General features: G+C 41.9%; 1 protein-coding gene across 2 annotated transcripts in view; it reads right to left on the reverse strand.

Moving 5' to 3' along the window:
• KIAA2012 (KIAA2012 ortholog) overlaps nucleotides 1-17,606 on the reverse strand; it is a 239,891-nt gene that overhangs the window by 56,743 nt on the left and 165,542 nt on the right. For both annotated transcript variants that reach the window (XM_040357236.1, XM_040357234.1), the window contains exons 13-14: nucleotides 17,028-17,131; nucleotides 10,333-10,389 (exon numbers count right to left, since the gene is read on the reverse strand). In XM_040357236.1, coding sequence (XP_040213170.1) covers nucleotides 10,333-10,389; nucleotides 17,028-17,131 — 161 coding nt within the window. The remainder of the gene's footprint in view (nucleotides 1-10,332; nucleotides 10,390-17,027; nucleotides 17,132-17,606) is intronic.

Below are 17,606 nucleotides of genomic sequence, written 5' to 3' on the forward strand. Positions count from 1 at the left end.
ATGATTTTGCATAGAACAGCCCTGATCATCCTGTTGTCCGGTCTTGGCCCCTCCCTCCTGCCAAGTGCTTGCTATGGTGGCACCCGAGCAGGCTAGCTCCCAAGCTGCTGCTCTGTGTGTCTATTCACACACGGAGTGCAGCTTGGCCCCACCCCCACTCCCTCCTCATTGGCTCACTGGCTGCGATAGACAATAGTGAGAACGAATGGCTCCCGCTGCTGTCTCAGCCAATGAGGAGGAAGAGGCCACTACTCTTGTGCACATTTATGGATCAAGATCGGGCTCAGGTAAGTATTAGGGGGGCTGGGGGAGGGTCTTCAGCACACAGAAGGTTTTTTACATTCATGCACAGAATGTATAAAGGTAATAAAAACCTTGGGCCAGATCCACAGTGAGAGTACGCCGGCGTATCTACTGATACGCCGGCGTACTTTCAAATTTCCCGCGTCGTATCTTTAGTTTGAATCCTCAAACCAAGATACGACGGCATCTGGGTTTGATCCGACAGGCGTACAGCTTCGTACGCCTTCGGATCGTAGATGCAATACTTCGGTGTCCGCTGGGTGGAGTTTGCGTCGTTTTCCGCGTTGGGTATGCAAATTAGCTATTTCCGACGATCCACGAACGTACGCGCGGCCATTGCATTCTCTTACGTCGTCTCTAGTTGGCTTTTTCTGGCATATAGTTAAAGCTGGTATTTTGCGGCGTATAGTTAGACTTGCCATGTTAAGTATGGCCGTCGTTCCCGCGTCAAAATTTGATCTTTTTTTTTTTCGTATTAAGTCATCCATGAATCGGGATGGACGTAAGTCACGTCTAAGTTTAAAAAATTACGCCCTTGTGATGTCATTTTGCGCAATGCACGGCGGGAAATTTTGAAACGGAGCATGCGCAGGACGAGGATCTATGGGCCAGATCCACAAAAGGGTTACGACGGCGTATCTGCTGATACGCCGTCGTATCCCTGTTTCTATCTATGCGGCTGATTCATAGAATCAGTTACGCATAGATATCCCTAAGATCCGACATGTGTAATTGTTTTACACTGTCGGATCTTAGGATGCAGTACCGCGGCCGCCGCTGGGGGCATTTCTCGTCGTAAACCAGCGTCGGGTATGCAAATTAGCACTTACGGAGATCCACGAAGGTTTTTCCCTTCGTGAAGTCACCATAAGTGTTAGTTTGCTGTCGCAAAGATAGGGCTGCTTTTACAAAGTGTAAAGTTAGTACACCATGTAAAAGTATACCTGTCTTTCCCGCGTCGCTGTCAATTTTTTTTTCCATTTTTTATTTTTCCCGCCGCAAACTCTTTTTTACCCGCCGCGATTCACAAAACCTCGGCGCAACGTCACTTCGCGCCAAGCATGTCGGGAAAATAGCGTCGGGAGCATGCGCAGTACGTCCGGCGCGGGAGCGCGCCTAATTTAAATGGGACTCGCCCCATTTGAATTGGCCCGCCTTGCGCCGGACTGATGTAGGATACACCGCCGCAAATTTCCAGGTAAGTGCTTTGTGGATCGGGCACTAACTTGGGCAATTTGCGGCGGTGTAACTTAAATCGGAAAAGTTACGTTGCACCCGCTCGTTGTGGATCCGGCCCTATATGTCTGGCATTGATAGCCTTTCCCTTTATTTATTCTCCAGGGAAAAACACATGGGGGTTGATTTACTAAAACTGGAGAGTGCAAAATCTGGGACAGCTGTGCATGGTAGCTTCGAACTTCAGCTTGTTTAATTAAGGGCCCTTTCACACGGGTACGTTTTTGCCGCGTTTTCGCGGTAAAAATAGCGCTATTAAAACGCTCCCCATGCCTCTCTCCATTGAAATGAATTAAAAACGCAGTAAAATCGCAGTTTTTTACCGCGATTTTAACGCTCCGTTTTTACTGCGTTTTTACATCGGTTTTTAATTAATTTCAATGGAGGGGGCATGGGGAGCATTTTATGAGCGTTTTAATAGCGCTATTTTTTACCGCACCAGTGTGAAAGGGCCCTAAGCTTTATTAACCACTTAAGCCCCGGACCAATATGCTGCTAAATGCCCAAAGGCGTTTTTACAATTCGGCACTGCGTCGCCTTAACAGTCCTTTTTTACCCACAAATAGAGCTTTCTTTTGGTGGAATTTGATCACCTCTGCGGTTTTTATTTTTTGCGCTATAAACAAAAATAGTGTGACAATTTTGAAAAAAATTCAATATTTTTTACTTTTTGCTGTAATAAATATCCCCCAAAAACATATATATATAAAAAAAAAAAATCCTCAGTTTAGGCCGATACGTATTCTTCTACCTATTTTTGGTAAAAAAAATCGCAATAAGCGTTTATCGATTGGTTTGCGCAAAATTTATAGCGTTTACAAAATAGGGGATAGTTTTATTTTTTTTATTTTTTTTACTACTAATGGCGGCTATCAGCGATTTTTTTCGTGACTGTGGCATTATGGCGGACACTTCGGACAATTTTGACACATTTTTGGGACCATTGTCATTTTCACAGCAAAAAATGCATTTAAATTGCATTGTTTATTGTGAAAATGACAGTTGCAGTTTGGGAGTTAACCACAGGGGGCGCTGTAGGAGTTAGGGTTCACCTAGTGTGTGTTTACAACAGTAGGGGGGTGTGGCTGTAGGTCTGACATCATCGATCGAGCGGGTCGGGGGGGGGGTGGTCCCGATCGGACCCCCGACCCGCGGAAAGGCAAGGACATACCTGTACGCCTATTTGCCTGTATGTGCCATTCTGTGGACGTACATTTACATGCGGCGGTCGGCAAGTGGTTAAACAAACTGGAAGCTGATTGGTTTCTATGTAGAGCTTCACTAGATTTTGCACTCTCTAGTTTTAGTAAATCAACACCATTGTGTTATCTGCTATCCATAGATCCCTTGGAAAGAAATAATATCCTAACTAGGAATGAAGTTTGGTTTTTATCATGAATTTCAGGTTACTTCTGGAGGTTCAAGATTTGCAGTCTCAGTGAATTTTTGTGCAGATTCACCTGGGAAATTTGTTTTAAAACCATAATGTGCTGCATGACCTTTGAACTATAGCCAGCAGGTTTAGAAGTACCAGTAAGGGTGCTTTTGGATAGCCAGCCCCTTACTATAAAACAGAAAATTGTTTCATACTTACCGTAATTTTCTTTTCCTGGTGCCTATCCATGGCAGCATACCTGTGAGAGGCTACGCCTTGGCTCCTCCCTCAGGACCAGTGAATATTATATAAGAAAAGGACTAGTGCTCTCCCAGCATTCCACCTAATATAGCATACCAAGGGTGGGATTGTATGCTGCCATGGATGGGCACCAGGAAAAGAAAGATACGGTAAGTATGAAATAATGTTGGATATAGGAATCTGTTTGAATCTGGCTGAAAGAATAAAGAAAAAAAAAATAGCTGTCAATGACCAGCTTTAGAAGGACCTTCTGGACATGAAGTGATCTTCTTCTGTTACATGTATGATGATTTGGCAGCATATGGGGGGTGCTTGGCACCCTCGGGGAAGGCTTGTTGAGAGAAAAGGCTGATGACCATATTGTGCTATCTTGGACAATGACCTACTACTACCTCAAGGCCGGTTCACACCTGGATCGCACAAAGGTTAAATTATTTATATACAAAGGGCCAGCTTCAGGTAGACTTACGACGGGCGTATCAATAGATACGCCGTCGTAAGTCCGAATCCCCGTCGTCGTATATTTAAGCGTATTCTCAAACTGAGATACGCTTAAATATTGCTAAGATACGACCGGCGTAAGTCTCATACGCCGTCGTATCTTAACTGCATATTTACGCTGGCCACTAGGGGCGTGGACGCTGATTTACGCCTAGAATATGTAAATAAGCTAGATACGCCTATTCACGAATGTACGCCCGGCCATCGCAGTAAAGATACGCCGTTTACGTTAGGGGTTTTCAGGCGTAAAGATAAACCTCCAAAAGATGGCGCAGCCGATGTTAAGTATGGACGTCGGAACCGTGTCAAATCTTTCAAGTTTTACGTCGTTTGCGTAACTCGTCCGTGAATGGGGCTGGCCGTAATTTACGTTCACGTCGAAAGCATTGACGATTTGTCGACGTCATTTGGAGCATGCGCACTGGGATACGTCCACGGACGGCGCATGCGCCGTTCGATCGAAACATCATTTACGTGGGGTCACACTTAATATACATAAAACACGCCCACAGCTTCAACATTTGAATTAGGCGGGCTTACGCCGCCCTAATACGCTACGCCGCCGTAACTTTGGGCGCAAAATCTTTGAGCATACCATACTCGCCTCTCAAAGTTACGGCGGCGTAGCGTATAGGACATACGCTACGCCCGCCTAAATGTATGTGAATCTAGCCCAAAGTATATATATTATATACTGTGAGTGTGTATATATATATATATATATATATATATATATATAGATAGACTATATCTTTGCCTAGAGTTAAGCTTTTAAAGTTTGTTGTAACATTTTTATTTTATTTTGTCAAGGACATAGCTTCCTGGAAACATATTGTGTTTACAGAAGGAATATATTGTGTTTTAGACAACAGATGTGAATTTTCACACGCTGCATCCCATTTAATATGTTGTATAAACCATGTCAAGAATTATTAACAGGCCCAAATTCTGCTCAGTACCAGATGGGATAATTTTCCACTGTTTGACGCAGGCTTCTGGAGTGAGGAGACACTCAGCACCTATTTCACAACTAAACCAAACAACATGAAATCTAGGGACTTCAAGGCTAGAATAGTTTGCAAGGTAGTAAATATTCAGAGAGTGCATTCATAAATAGTGCATGGTCTCCCGGCAGGGTGCCGGATCATACAGTAGATGAGAGACGATCTCACAGCTCAGAGGTGTCTGCCTGGCTCTTCCGTATGCTCTTTCATCCATAACTTCATACTACTTATTCTACTGCATTGGTCAAAGTGCCAGGAATGGGGAATACAACAGAAGAATTGTGATTTAGTAGCTGAAAAAAGCAAAACTCTTTAAAAGTTTTATATCTTATCAATCAAGCCTAATTTCTACAGAAACTTTATATTTGGCAAGATTAGTCTATAATGCACCTTATATTATATTTAAAAGATTCATGTATGGTAAATGACTAGAAAGGATTTATACGGTATGGACATGACATATGTTAGAACTAAAAACAATATATAGGGTACAAAGGAAGACAAACTATAAAATAAAAACTAGTGACAGTAACTGACTTTGCTTTTTGAACACGCCATAATAAACACATCTATAGTGTTTTTGGAAACATTTTATTTCTTCTTTATATTTATCAGGCTAAAAATAAAAAAAGTTAAATATATTGTAGGCAAATATGAAAATGTTATATATTTCATATTTTCATTTTAAACCAGCATATGGCAGTCTAGTATTTTTCTTATGTTTATCGGGCTAACCTTAGCCGCTTTGCTGAAAAAAAGCCTGCTTACAGAGCTTGAATGTGCCGGAGGACTGTAATATGAGCACATGGCTAGTGCAATAGGCATAGGTGTGCACAGCTTATTGCATTAGAGTGTGCACCACAAAGCTCAAACACACAAGCGCGCGTGTGTGTGTGTATATATATATATATATATATATATATACACAGTGGGCCAGATTCAGATAGGTCAGTGGATCTTTAGATTTATTTTATATATTTATATTTAGAATCTGATTTACGTTACGCCGCCGCAAGTTTTTGAGGCAAGTGCTTTATTCAGAAAGCACTTGCCTCTAAAGTTGCGGCGGCGTATCGTAAATCCCCCGGCGGAATTTAAATTCCGCAGCTAGGGGGCGTGTAACATTTAAATCAGGCGCTTCCCTGTGCCGAACGAACTGCGCATGCGCTGTCCGTAAAATTTTCCAGCGTGCATTGCTCTAAATGACATCGCTAGGATGTCATTGGTTTCGATGTGAACGTAAATTACGTCCATCCGTATTCGCGAACGACTTACGCAAACAACGTAAAAAATTCAAAACTCGGCGCGGGAACGACAGCCATACTTAACATAGGATACCCCTCACATAGCAGGGGTAACTATACGCTGGAAAAAGCCGAACGCAAACAAAGAAAAAAAAATGCGCCGGGCGGTCGTTCGTTTCTGAATCGGCAGAAATCCTCATTTGCATATTCGTCGCGTAAAAAAAACACGAAACGCCACCTAGCGGCCGGCCTGGAATTGTAGCCTAAGATCCGATGGTGTAAGTCACTTACACCTGTCGGATCTTAGGGATATCTATGCGGAACCTGATTCTATGAATCAGGCACATAGATACGACCGACGGAACTCAGAGATACAACGGCGTATCAGGAGATACGCCGTTGTATCTCTATCTGAATCTGCCCCAGTATATATATATATATATATATATATATATATATATATATATATACAGGGCTTTTTTTCAGTGGGAACGCGGGGGAACGCAGTTCCGGCACCTTCTGGACTGACTGTATGTAATGGCAAGGAGTGCTGGGGTGTGCTGCAGGGTATTGATGCTCACTGCTGGGGATCTATTTTTGCAGGGGGGTCTATTGTTGCTGAGGAAGTCTATTGTTGCTGGTGGGGGACCTATTGTTGCTGGGGGGGGGGTTTATGTTGCTGGGGGGCCAGTTGTTGCTGAAAGAGGTCTACTGTTGGGGGAGGGGGTCTATTGTTGATGGCAGCCAGAGAGTCTATTAATGCTGGCTGTGCGGAGATCTGTTGATGCTGCCGGGAGTCTATTGTTGCCGGCGGGGGGACTTTTGTTGTGGGTGGTCCATTGTTGTTAGGGGATCTATTGCTGCTGGCTGCAGGGAATTTATTTTACTGCTTTTCTTGATATCATTACCAAATTCCATCCAAATTACTTAGCACCACAAAATGATACTTGGTTCTATATTGTCTAAAAGGGACGGTACTGGGAGGTGGGTAGGGGCGGAGAAAAGAGGTGATTCGGAAAGGGGGAGTTCCTGCACCTATTGTCTGAGAAAAAAAGCCCTGTATATTTATATATATATATATATATATATATATATATATATATATGGCCCTGGTACATTGATCTCCCTACCGGCAAAGTGAAAGAGAAGTGCGCAAGCACTTCTCTTATGGCAGAGCAGGTAAGAGGGAGATCTTTTCCATCTCCCTGCTGCTCCAAAGAGTGATAATGCTAATGCGCACTAGGTGATTAGGGTGTGCCCAGGCACATCCAGCACACCCTGTGTGCATGTCTACTGTAATAGGGTGAGTGCCATTCTTGTTTGCCCCCTTGGCTTCCTGAGCCTTGTGCAATGTTCTGAATCCCCTGTTGTTATGATCTAGTATAAACATGCATATATTCACAGACTCCGCTGAACTTCGTACTAGAGCAAAAAATTAATATTTTGCACACATGTTTTAGTCTTCATTTTTCGATAGAAATTAACTTTAGAAATTACCCCCAAACAATTATATGGTGTGAGTCGCAAATTTTTATGTTGTACAATATTTGCACAGTTATTTATCAAATGCAATTTTTCAGGAAAAATACCCTAGAACAAATTTTATGGCAAACAAACACAATATTACATCCATGTTTTGAGTAAAAGGTAAAAGATGGGGTTGCGTAAAGTCAATAAGTACTAAAAATGTCAAGCCTTAAAAATGGTTTGCACCAGAAAAAATAAAATAAAAAATAAAAAAAATCTTCATAGGCGACACTTTTTTTTCTCTATTTAACTTTATTGCTATCACAAAGGGACTAACAAGCCCCCTATACGATAGCATTGGCAGGTGGCAAGTCTTCTTTACGAGACATCAGGGGTCTATTAGACCCTCAATGTCTCCCCTGACCTCCAGTTAATCAAGCGCAGACTGGGGAATGACAGCTGTGAACCCAAAAGTGATGTCATACATGTTGCTGTGAACCCAAAAGTGATGTCATACATGTTGCTGTGAACCCAAAAGTGATGTCATACATGTTGCTGTGAACCCAAAAGTGATACGTGTTGCTATTTAACTTTTTTGCTATCACAAAGGGACTAACAAGCCCCCACGTGATAGCGCTGGCAGGTGGCAAGTCTTCTTTATGAGGACATCAGGGGTCTATTAGACCCTCAATGTCTCCCTGACCTCCAGCTAATCAAGCACAGACCGGGAAAAGACAGCTGTGAACCGAAAAGTGATGTCATACATGTTGCTTTTTTGTTAATTAGTTGTGGGGGGATCGGGATGTTTCCTGATCACCTCCTGCTCTTAAAAGTATAATTATTATTATACATGATTTATACAGGTCCTTCTCAAAAAATTAGCATATTGTGATAAAGTTCATTATTTTCTGTAATTTACTGATAAACATTAGACTTTCATATATTTTAGATTCATTACACACAACTGAAGTAGTTCAAGCCTTTTATTGTTTTAATATTGATGATTTTGGCATACAGCTCATGAAAACCCAAAATTCCTATCTCAAAAAATTAGCATATTTCATCCGACCAATAAAAGAAAAGTGTTTTTAATAAAAAAAAAGTCAACCTTCAAATAATTATGTTCAGTTATGCACTCAATACTTGGTTGGGAATCCTTTTGCAGAAATGACTGCTTCAATGGGGCGTGGCATGGAGGCAATCAGCCTGTGGCACTGCTGAGGTGTCATGGAGGCCCAGGATGCTTCGGTAGCGGCCTTAAGCTCATCCAGAGTGTTGGGTCTTGCGTCTCTCAACTTTCTCTTCCCAATATCCGACAGATTCTCTATGGGGTTCAGGTCAGGAGAGTTGGCAGGCCAATTGAGCACAGTAATACCATGGTCAGTAAACCATTTACCAGTGGTTTTGACACTGTGAGCAGGTGCCAGGTCGTGCTGAAAAATGAAATGTTCATCTCCATAAAGCTTTTCAGCAGATGGAAGCATGAAGTGCTCCAAAATCTCCTGATAGCTAGCTGCATTCACCCTGCCCTTGATAAAACACAATGGACCAACACCAGCAGCTGACATGGCACCCCAGACCATCACTGACTGTGGGTACTTGACACTGGACTTCAGGCATTTTGGCATTTCCCTCTCCCCAGTCTTCCTCCAGACTCTGGCACCTTGATTACCAAATGACATGCAAAATTTGCTTTCATCCGAAAAAAGTACTTTGGACCACTGAGCAACAGTCCAGTGTTGCTTCTCTGTAGCCCAGGTCAGGCGCTTCTGCCGCTGTTTCTGGTTCAAAAGTGGCATGACCTGGGGAATTCGGCACCTGTAGCCCATTTCCTGCACATGCCTGTACACGGTGGCTCTGGATGTTTCTACTCCAGACTCAGTCCACTGCTTCCGCAGGTCCCCCAAGGTCTGGAATCGGTCCTTCTCCACAATCTTCCTCAGGGTCCGGTCACCTCTTCTCGTTGTGCAGCGTTTTCTGCCACACTTTTTCCTTCCCACAGACTTCCCACTGAGGTGCCTTGATATAGCACTCTGGAAACAGCCTATTCGTTCAGAAATTTCTTTCTGTGTCTTACCCTCTTGCTTGAGGGTGTCAATGATGGCCTTCTGGACAGCAGTCAGGTCGGCAGTCTTACCCATGATTGCGGTTTGGAGTAATGAACCAGGCTGGGAGTTTTTAAAAGCCTCAGGAATCTTTTGCAGGTGTTTAGAGTTAATTAGTTGATTCAGATGATTAGGTTAAGAGCTCGTTTAGAGAACCTTTTCATGATATGCTAATTTTTTGAGATAGGAATTTTGGGTTTTCATGAGCTGTATGCCAAAATCATCAATATTAAAACAATAAAAAGCTTGAACTACTTCAGTTGTGTGTAATGAATCTAAAATATATGAAAGTCTAATGTTTATCAGTACATTACAGAAAATAATGAACTTTATCACAATATGCAAATTTTTTGAGAAGGACCTGTATAGCGCCAACAGTTTGTGCAGCGCTTTACAACACAAAACCACATTTTAGATTAGAGTTACACTTCAAATAGTGAAATACGTCATAATATGAGTCATACTGAAATGAAGATGAAGAATGGAAGATGTTAGTCTATTCTTAATTCAATTCTACCGCCAACCCTGTTACTTATAGTAAAAACTTGCTTTGATGTCAAAACATTTCTAGGCTGACAATTGATACAGATTGCTGAAGGCTGGATTTGCTGGGGTAAGGGATACATAAATATTACAAATATTGATTATCAGCACATGCAAGGGAAAGAGACAGGTTTGTGAATACTCAGTGAAATATTAATATCTGGGGAGTATCACTTCTACAAGCTCACACACCATTAATATTTATTTCTGTGATTTTGTTCTAGACATGCAGGACAGTTATATGGAAAACACTTCATGTATTGGAAGAGATACATTATGTACCGAAGGCTTACATCATCAGCATCTTCTTGTATGTCTGTCCGAGGGACAGAAATCTTCCTCTGTCTATTCTGAAATGATAAAAAAAAAAAAAGTTACCTCTTAGACCTACAGTACATGCTGGAAAAAAAATTGTGTTTACAAGCCAGTAAAAGCCAAATACCTAAATAAAACCAGGTATTCTGATCTAGTGAAGCTGAATTCCAGGCATAGGCGTGCGCACAGGGTGTGCCAGGTGAGCCTGGGCACACCCTAATCACCCTAGGCAGATTCCCCCTGCTGCTTGGTTGCGAGAAAGAGACTGGGGAATCTCTGTCCCCAGTCCCTTTCTTTGTCTCAAAAGTGAGAACTCTGGGGCCTGTTTAGACCCCTGATATTTCACCAAAGCCCCCAATGGGGCACCTAAAGAAAATTGTAAACAACAATAATAAAAATGATAGTATAAAAATATTATAAAAAAAGAATGCAATTATAAAAATGTAATCATGAAAAAAATAAAAAAAAATAAACTACTGATATCAACCTCTGCCCTACTGACATCGTCCACTGCTCTACTGACACTGTCCATTGCCCTATATATTTATAGGACGTGTGTTTGATCTTTAGATGAAAAGAGGTCCTGGACTCCCGCACTCCTTAAAACGATATCTTTATTCAGCAAGTGAAATCCAAAAAACAACCAACAATGTTGCAGTCAAAAAGAAGTGAACAAAAGGAAAAGTGATGCTTACTCGTAGCTAGTGAGCAATGACAAAAATCTGTGTTTAAAAGAAGGAGGGAGAAAGGTGAATGGGGCGTTCCACCAATTAGCCCACAGGTGATCGTTAGTCAATAGAACACTTCGATGAACCCTGATGTGTCACACATGGGATACTATCGTATATGAGCTGGATAAAAAATCAAAAAGAAGAAATCTCTAATACTAATGATGAGAGAGAGTGAAAAAAAACGAACGAGAAGAAATCCCATGTGTGAAACAAATATGTATCATAACCAATATGGTGAAAAAAGAGTTATATTAGTGTACTGTGATATAAAGTGTTGTGCGATAAATATATATGGCTTAAAAAATTGATACAATAAGCTCATATCGTGATAATATCAATTGATAAATAATATCAAGTGTAGAGCTCATTAAAACTGCAACTTTTTATATATATATATATATATATATATATATATATATGTAAAACACAAAAAATATAAAAATATGGTATTTTATTAAAATAGTATATATATGATTATGGTTATAATACTATACGCTATACCATGTGTCTCTGGTTTAGATGTCATTTTAAGGCATCTACAAAAAAATATATTTTCTTCTATATATGCTCCAAGAGGCATTTAGAAATATGTTAAACGTACCAGAGATAACATTGTTTTCTCTGGTACGTTTAACATATTTCTAAATGCCTCTTGGAGCATATATAGAAGAATTTTTTTTTTGTAGATGCCTTAAAATGACATCTAAACCAGAGACACATGGTATAGCGTATAGTATTATAACCATAATCATATATATACTATTTTAATAAAATACCATATTTTTATATTTTTTGTGTTTTACATATATATATATATATATATATATATATATATATATATATATAAAAAGTTGCAGTTTTAATGAGCTCTACACTTGATATTATTTATCAATTGATATTATTTATCAAAAATCATTTAGATCACGATATGAGCTTATTGTATCAACTTTTTAAGCCATATATATTTATCGCACAACACTTTATATCACAGTACACCAGTGCTTCTCAATTATTTTCTGTCATGCCCCCCCTAGGAAGAAGAAAACATTTCGCGCCCCTCCGCGCGACTGTAAATAGTATCATTTGTCTATAAAATTGTTATAAGTACACCTCTGCATAACACCGTATCCTTATTAACCTTATTATCCTTATTTGGCTTCATGCTGTCCGCTGCCAACATTTTTAGACATAGTAAGCACACCGGTCTTTCCTCGTCTCCCACCGTAGTCACAGTGAAGCCAAGCGCTGCATACGCCTCGTCATATTTCCTCGTCTTAGCCTTCGGGAGACTTTCTGTTATCTCCTTCTCTCCTTCTCTCTCCGCCTGTCTTCTCATCCCTGTTAAAATTTTTTCCATGATGTCACTTGAGGGTCTGCTACACTTCGTGTCTACAAAGAGTCACACGGGCGGGTTTGGCCAATCAGGATAGAGCATTATGTCTATCCAATCGGGTCTGTTCTTCTCGAAAGGGTCACGTGGTCCTCCGCGTCGGGCTGCTACTGGGGCTGCGCTGGGACAATCTCAAGTGATCGCGCCGCGCTGCTACCTCTCTCTGCAGTATGCCGTATTTGCAGAGGTCAAACGAGCCCCCCTTTACGGAGCCTCGCGGCCCCCCAGGGGGCGCGCCCCACTATTGGAGAAGCACTGCAGTACACTAATATAACTCTTTTTTCACTATATCGGTTATGATACATATTTGTTTCACACATGGGATTTCTTCTTGTTCGTTTTTTTTCACTCTCTCTCATCATTAGTATGAGAGATTTCTTCTTTTTGATTTTTTATCCAGCTCATATACGATAGTATCCCATGTGTGACACATCAGGGTTCATCGAAGTGTTCTATTGACTAATGATCACCTGTGGGCTAATTGGTGGAACGCCCCATTCACCTTTCTCCCTCCTTCTTTTAACCACTTCCCGACCTCCTCATGTACATATACGTCAGCAGAATGGCACGGACAGGCACATGTACGTACCTGTACGTCCTCTGCTAGACGTGGGTGGGGGGTCCGATCGGGACCCCCCCCCGGTACATGCGGAGGTCGGGTCCGCTCGGGGTCGCGATCCGGGACGACGGCGCGGCTATTTGTTTATAGCCGCTCCGTCGCGATCGCTCCCCGGAGCTGAAGAACGGGGAGAGCCGTATGTAAACACGGCTTCCCTGTGCTTCACTGTGTCGGCGCATCGATCGCGTCATTCCCTTTATAGGGAAGACACGATCGATGACGTCATTCCTACAGCCACACCCCCCTACACTAGTAAACACACACAAAGTAAACCCTAACTCCTACAGCGCCCCCTGTGGTTAACTCCCAAACTGCAACTGTCATTTTCACAATAAACAATGCAATTTAAATGCATTTTTTGCTGTGAAAATGACAATTGTCCCAAAAATGTGTCAAGATTGTCCGAAGTGTCCGCCATAATGTCGCAGTCACGAAAAAAATCGCTGATCGCCGCCATTAGTAGTAAAAAAAAAAAAAAAAAAAAAACATCCCCTATTTTGTAAACGCTATAAATTTTGCGCAAACCAACCGATAAACGATTATTGCAATTTTTTACCAAAAATAGGTAGAATAATACGTATCGGCCTAAACTGAGGAAAAAAAAAATGTTTATATATGTTTTTGGGGGATATTTATTATAGCAAAAAGTAAAAAATATTGAATTTTTTTCAAAATTGTCGCTCTATTTTTGTTTATAGCGCAAAAAATAAAAACCGCAGAGGTGATCAAATACCACCAAAAGAAAGCTCTATTTGTGGGGAAAAAAGGACGCCAATTTTGTTTGGGAGCCACGTCGCAGCAATATGGTCCGGGGCTTAAGTGGTTAAACACAGTTTTTGTCATTGTTCACTAGCTACGAGTAAGCATCAGGCCTCGTACACACGACCGAGTTTCTCGGCAAAAACCAGCAAGAAACTTGCTGGGAGATATTTTTTTGCCGAGGAAACCGGTCGTGTGTACATTTTGTTTCGCCCGTCGAGTTTCTTGGTCGTGTGTACGAGGCCTCATACGATGTGAAACATGTCAGCCATCCTTTTCCTTTTGTTCACTTCTTTTTGACTGCAACATTGTTGGTTGTTTTTTGTTTTTTGGATTTCACTTGCTGAATAAAGATATCGTTTTAAGGAGTGCGGCAGTCCAGGACCTCTTTTCGTCCAATGCACCTGTGCATAGCCGGCACCCTTTTGGCTTGGTGGGACGGAAGCAAAGCCAGGGGATCAGCAGTTTTCTGAGCGGTATTATTTCTCGTTTGAGCTTTAGGGTGCACACACCTATGATTCCAGGTATGTTTTTTTTGCCATAGATACATTGGTCCAGCTTGGATCAATGTAAGTATGCATATTCCATACCTGGCCGATCCCTGTGAAAGTGAAGAATCAGTGTAGTATTAGCTGCCATGCTGAAAAATAATTGGACTAGGTGGGGAGGAAGGACGGTGATGTCAATCTCCAACTCGTCCCATCACATATTGCCTTGCATTCATTGAGAAAAATGTGTTCTTTAAATGGCACCTATGTCGAGACAGTGACCCCCCCTGTGGTTAACCACTTGCCAATTGTCTACCGCACTTTCATTGCAGCAGGCTGGCTCTATTACACGAAACAACGTACCTGTACGTCATTTTGTGCAATAGACACTGGGGGTGCGCGCACGCCGCTGGAAGGCGAGAGCGCACACTGATTGGACACAGGTGATGCCAATCAGCAGCCCTGTGATTGTTTCTCCATAGAGGCAGAAAGGAGATCTGCCTATGTAAACAAGGCAGATTGCTATTCTGACAGGAGAGAAGATAGAGATCTTGTGTTCCTGCTTTACCAATCTCTGTCTTCATCCAGTCAGAGCAACCCCCACTCAGTTAGCAAGCACCAGCTAGGTGCACATTTAACCCTTTGATAGCCCCTGATGTTAGCCCCTTCCCTGTCATTGGTACAATAACAGTGCATATTTTTAGCACTGATCACTGTAATAATGTCACTGGTCCCCAAAAAAGTGTCAGGTGTCCGATTCGTCTGCCGCAATGTGGCAGTCCCGCTAAAAAAACGCTGATCGCTGCCATTACTAGTAAAAAAAATTTTTTGAAATGCCATAAAAATATCCCATAGTTTGTAAAAACGATAACTTTTGCGCAAACCAATCAATGTACGCTTATTGGGATTTTTTTAACAAAAAAATGTAGCAGAATACAAAATTGATGAGGACAGTTTTTTTTATTGGATATGTATTATAGCAGAAAGTAAAAAATATATATATTTTTTCAAAATTGTCGCTGTTTTTTGACGCAAAAAATAAACACTGCAGAGGTGATCAAATACCACCAAAAGAAAGCTCTATTTGTGGGAAAAATGTATTTGGGTACAGCACAATTATCAGTTAAAATAACACAGTGTCGTATCGCAAAGAATGGCCTGATCATTAAGGGGGTAAAACCTTCCAGGGTTGAAGAGGTTGTAAACCCGCACATATACCCAGTGACGTGACTGGGCTCAGGTGATACACAGAGCTGAAACAAATCCTTCTATATAAGTTTTACCTGTTTATCTACAGCCATCTTTCCCCTACATCCATTCAAAGTGCAGAATGTACACAGGATCTCTCAGCTCTGAAAAGCAGGGGGCAGGGAGCTGCAGTTACATCAGTGAGGGGAGCTCTGAGAGCCGATTGGAGGGAAGGGATTCACACCTTTACACAGCACGCAGGAACATAGCTGAGGCTGTCAATCACAGTCTGTGCCTTCCCCAACACTTTTTCTCTTGGTGTCAGGAAAAACTTGTCAGAAGTGACTCATGCATATAGCAGAGGAATGAAACGGCAGACAGAAATGACTTAGAACCCGACCAGAGCAGTCAGTCTTTTTTTCGTGTAACCCTCGGGGGTTGCACAAAAAAAAAAACTTTGGTGTGTACCAGGCTTAACTCAGTTCCTGCCACACCCATGGGGAACTTTCAAGTGATTGCAGGCATAATCAGATGCAGCGGTAAAGCGGTAAAAAGACTTAATATGGTCACATCGTCATGGTTGGACAATGTAATTGACCAAATATAGGTAAGTGGCCATACTAAAGTAAAAGTCTGGGCTAATACTATCTAAATTTAAACATTCTTCTATTTCCGGAAAGAGGTCACCAGTGACAACCTATATGCTATGACAGGTGTATTTAAAACGATTCTATGGGCCAGATTCACAAAAGAGATACGACGGCGTATCTCCTGATACGCCGTCGTATCTCTGTTTCTATCTATGCGACTGATTCATAGAATCAGTTACGCATAGATATCCATAAGATCCGACAGGTGTAATTGTTTTACACTGTCGGATCTTAGGATGCAGTACTGCGGCCGCCGCTGGGGGGAGTTCGCGTCGTAAACCAGCGTCGGGTATGCAAAATAGGAGTTACGGCGATCCACGACGGATTTTCGCGTTTGCTACGTCGCCGCTAGTCTAGTTTCCCGTCGCAAAGTTAGTCGTCGTTTTTGGTGCCTTAACTTTACACAGCAATCGTATTGCTGTATAAAGTATGGCCGTCGTTCCCGCATCGAAATTTAAAAATGAACGTCGTTTGCGTAAGCCGTCCGGGTATACGGAATTACGCTACGCGCGTCGCCGGTCGAAAAAATTACGTCACTGCGCGCAAAGCACAACGGGAATTGCGAAACGGAGCATGCGCAGTAGGTCCGGCGCGGGAGCGCGCCTAATTTAAATGGCACACGCCCATTTGAATTGGCCCGCCTTGCGCCGGACGTATTTACGATAAACCGCCGCAAGTTTCCAGGTAAGTGCTTTGTGGATCGGGCACTAAAACTGGAAACTTGCGGCGGTGTAACGTAAACGGGTTACGTTACACGGCCGCAAATGTATGTGAATCTGGCCCTATATTTCCATTACTAATTATTCAGTGATTTTCTAATGGTAACTGTGGACATTTTCAATTAATACCTTTGCCTTGTGCTTTGGTAGTTCACTGCTGTGCTTAGGTGAAGACGTTCCTTCTACTAAATTTATTGGAATCTGAAGAGATGAGGAGTCAGAACCCTCCATTTCTGAAACAAAGATATTGAAAGTGCATTAGAAATTTTGTACATACATTAAGGGAAATAAGTATTGGATCCCCTGCTGATTTTGTACATTTGCACACTGACAAAGAAATGATCAGTCTATTATTTTAATGGTAGGTTTATTTTAACAGTGAGAGACAGTATAACAACAAAAATATCCAGAAAAACACATTTCAAAAAAGTTATAAATTAATTTGAATTCTAACGAGTGAAATAAGTATTTGACTCCTTCGCAAAATATTACTTAGTACTTGTTGGCAAAACCCTTGTTGGCAATCACAGAGGTCAGACGTTTCTTGTAGTTGGCCACCAGGTTTGCACACATCCCAGAAGTAGGGATGAGCCGAACCCCCCCCCCCCCCGTTCGGTTCGCACCAGAACCTTCGAATGGACCGACCGTTCGCGTGAACATTTAGAACCCCATTGACGTCTATGGGACTCGAACGTTCAAATTCAAAAG

Source organism: Rana temporaria, chromosome 6, assembly GCF_905171775.1.
Source record: "Rana temporaria chromosome 6, aRanTem1.1, whole genome shotgun sequence".
In the NCBI taxonomy this organism is placed as follows: domain Eukaryota; kingdom Metazoa; phylum Chordata; class Amphibia; order Anura; family Ranidae; genus Rana; species Rana temporaria.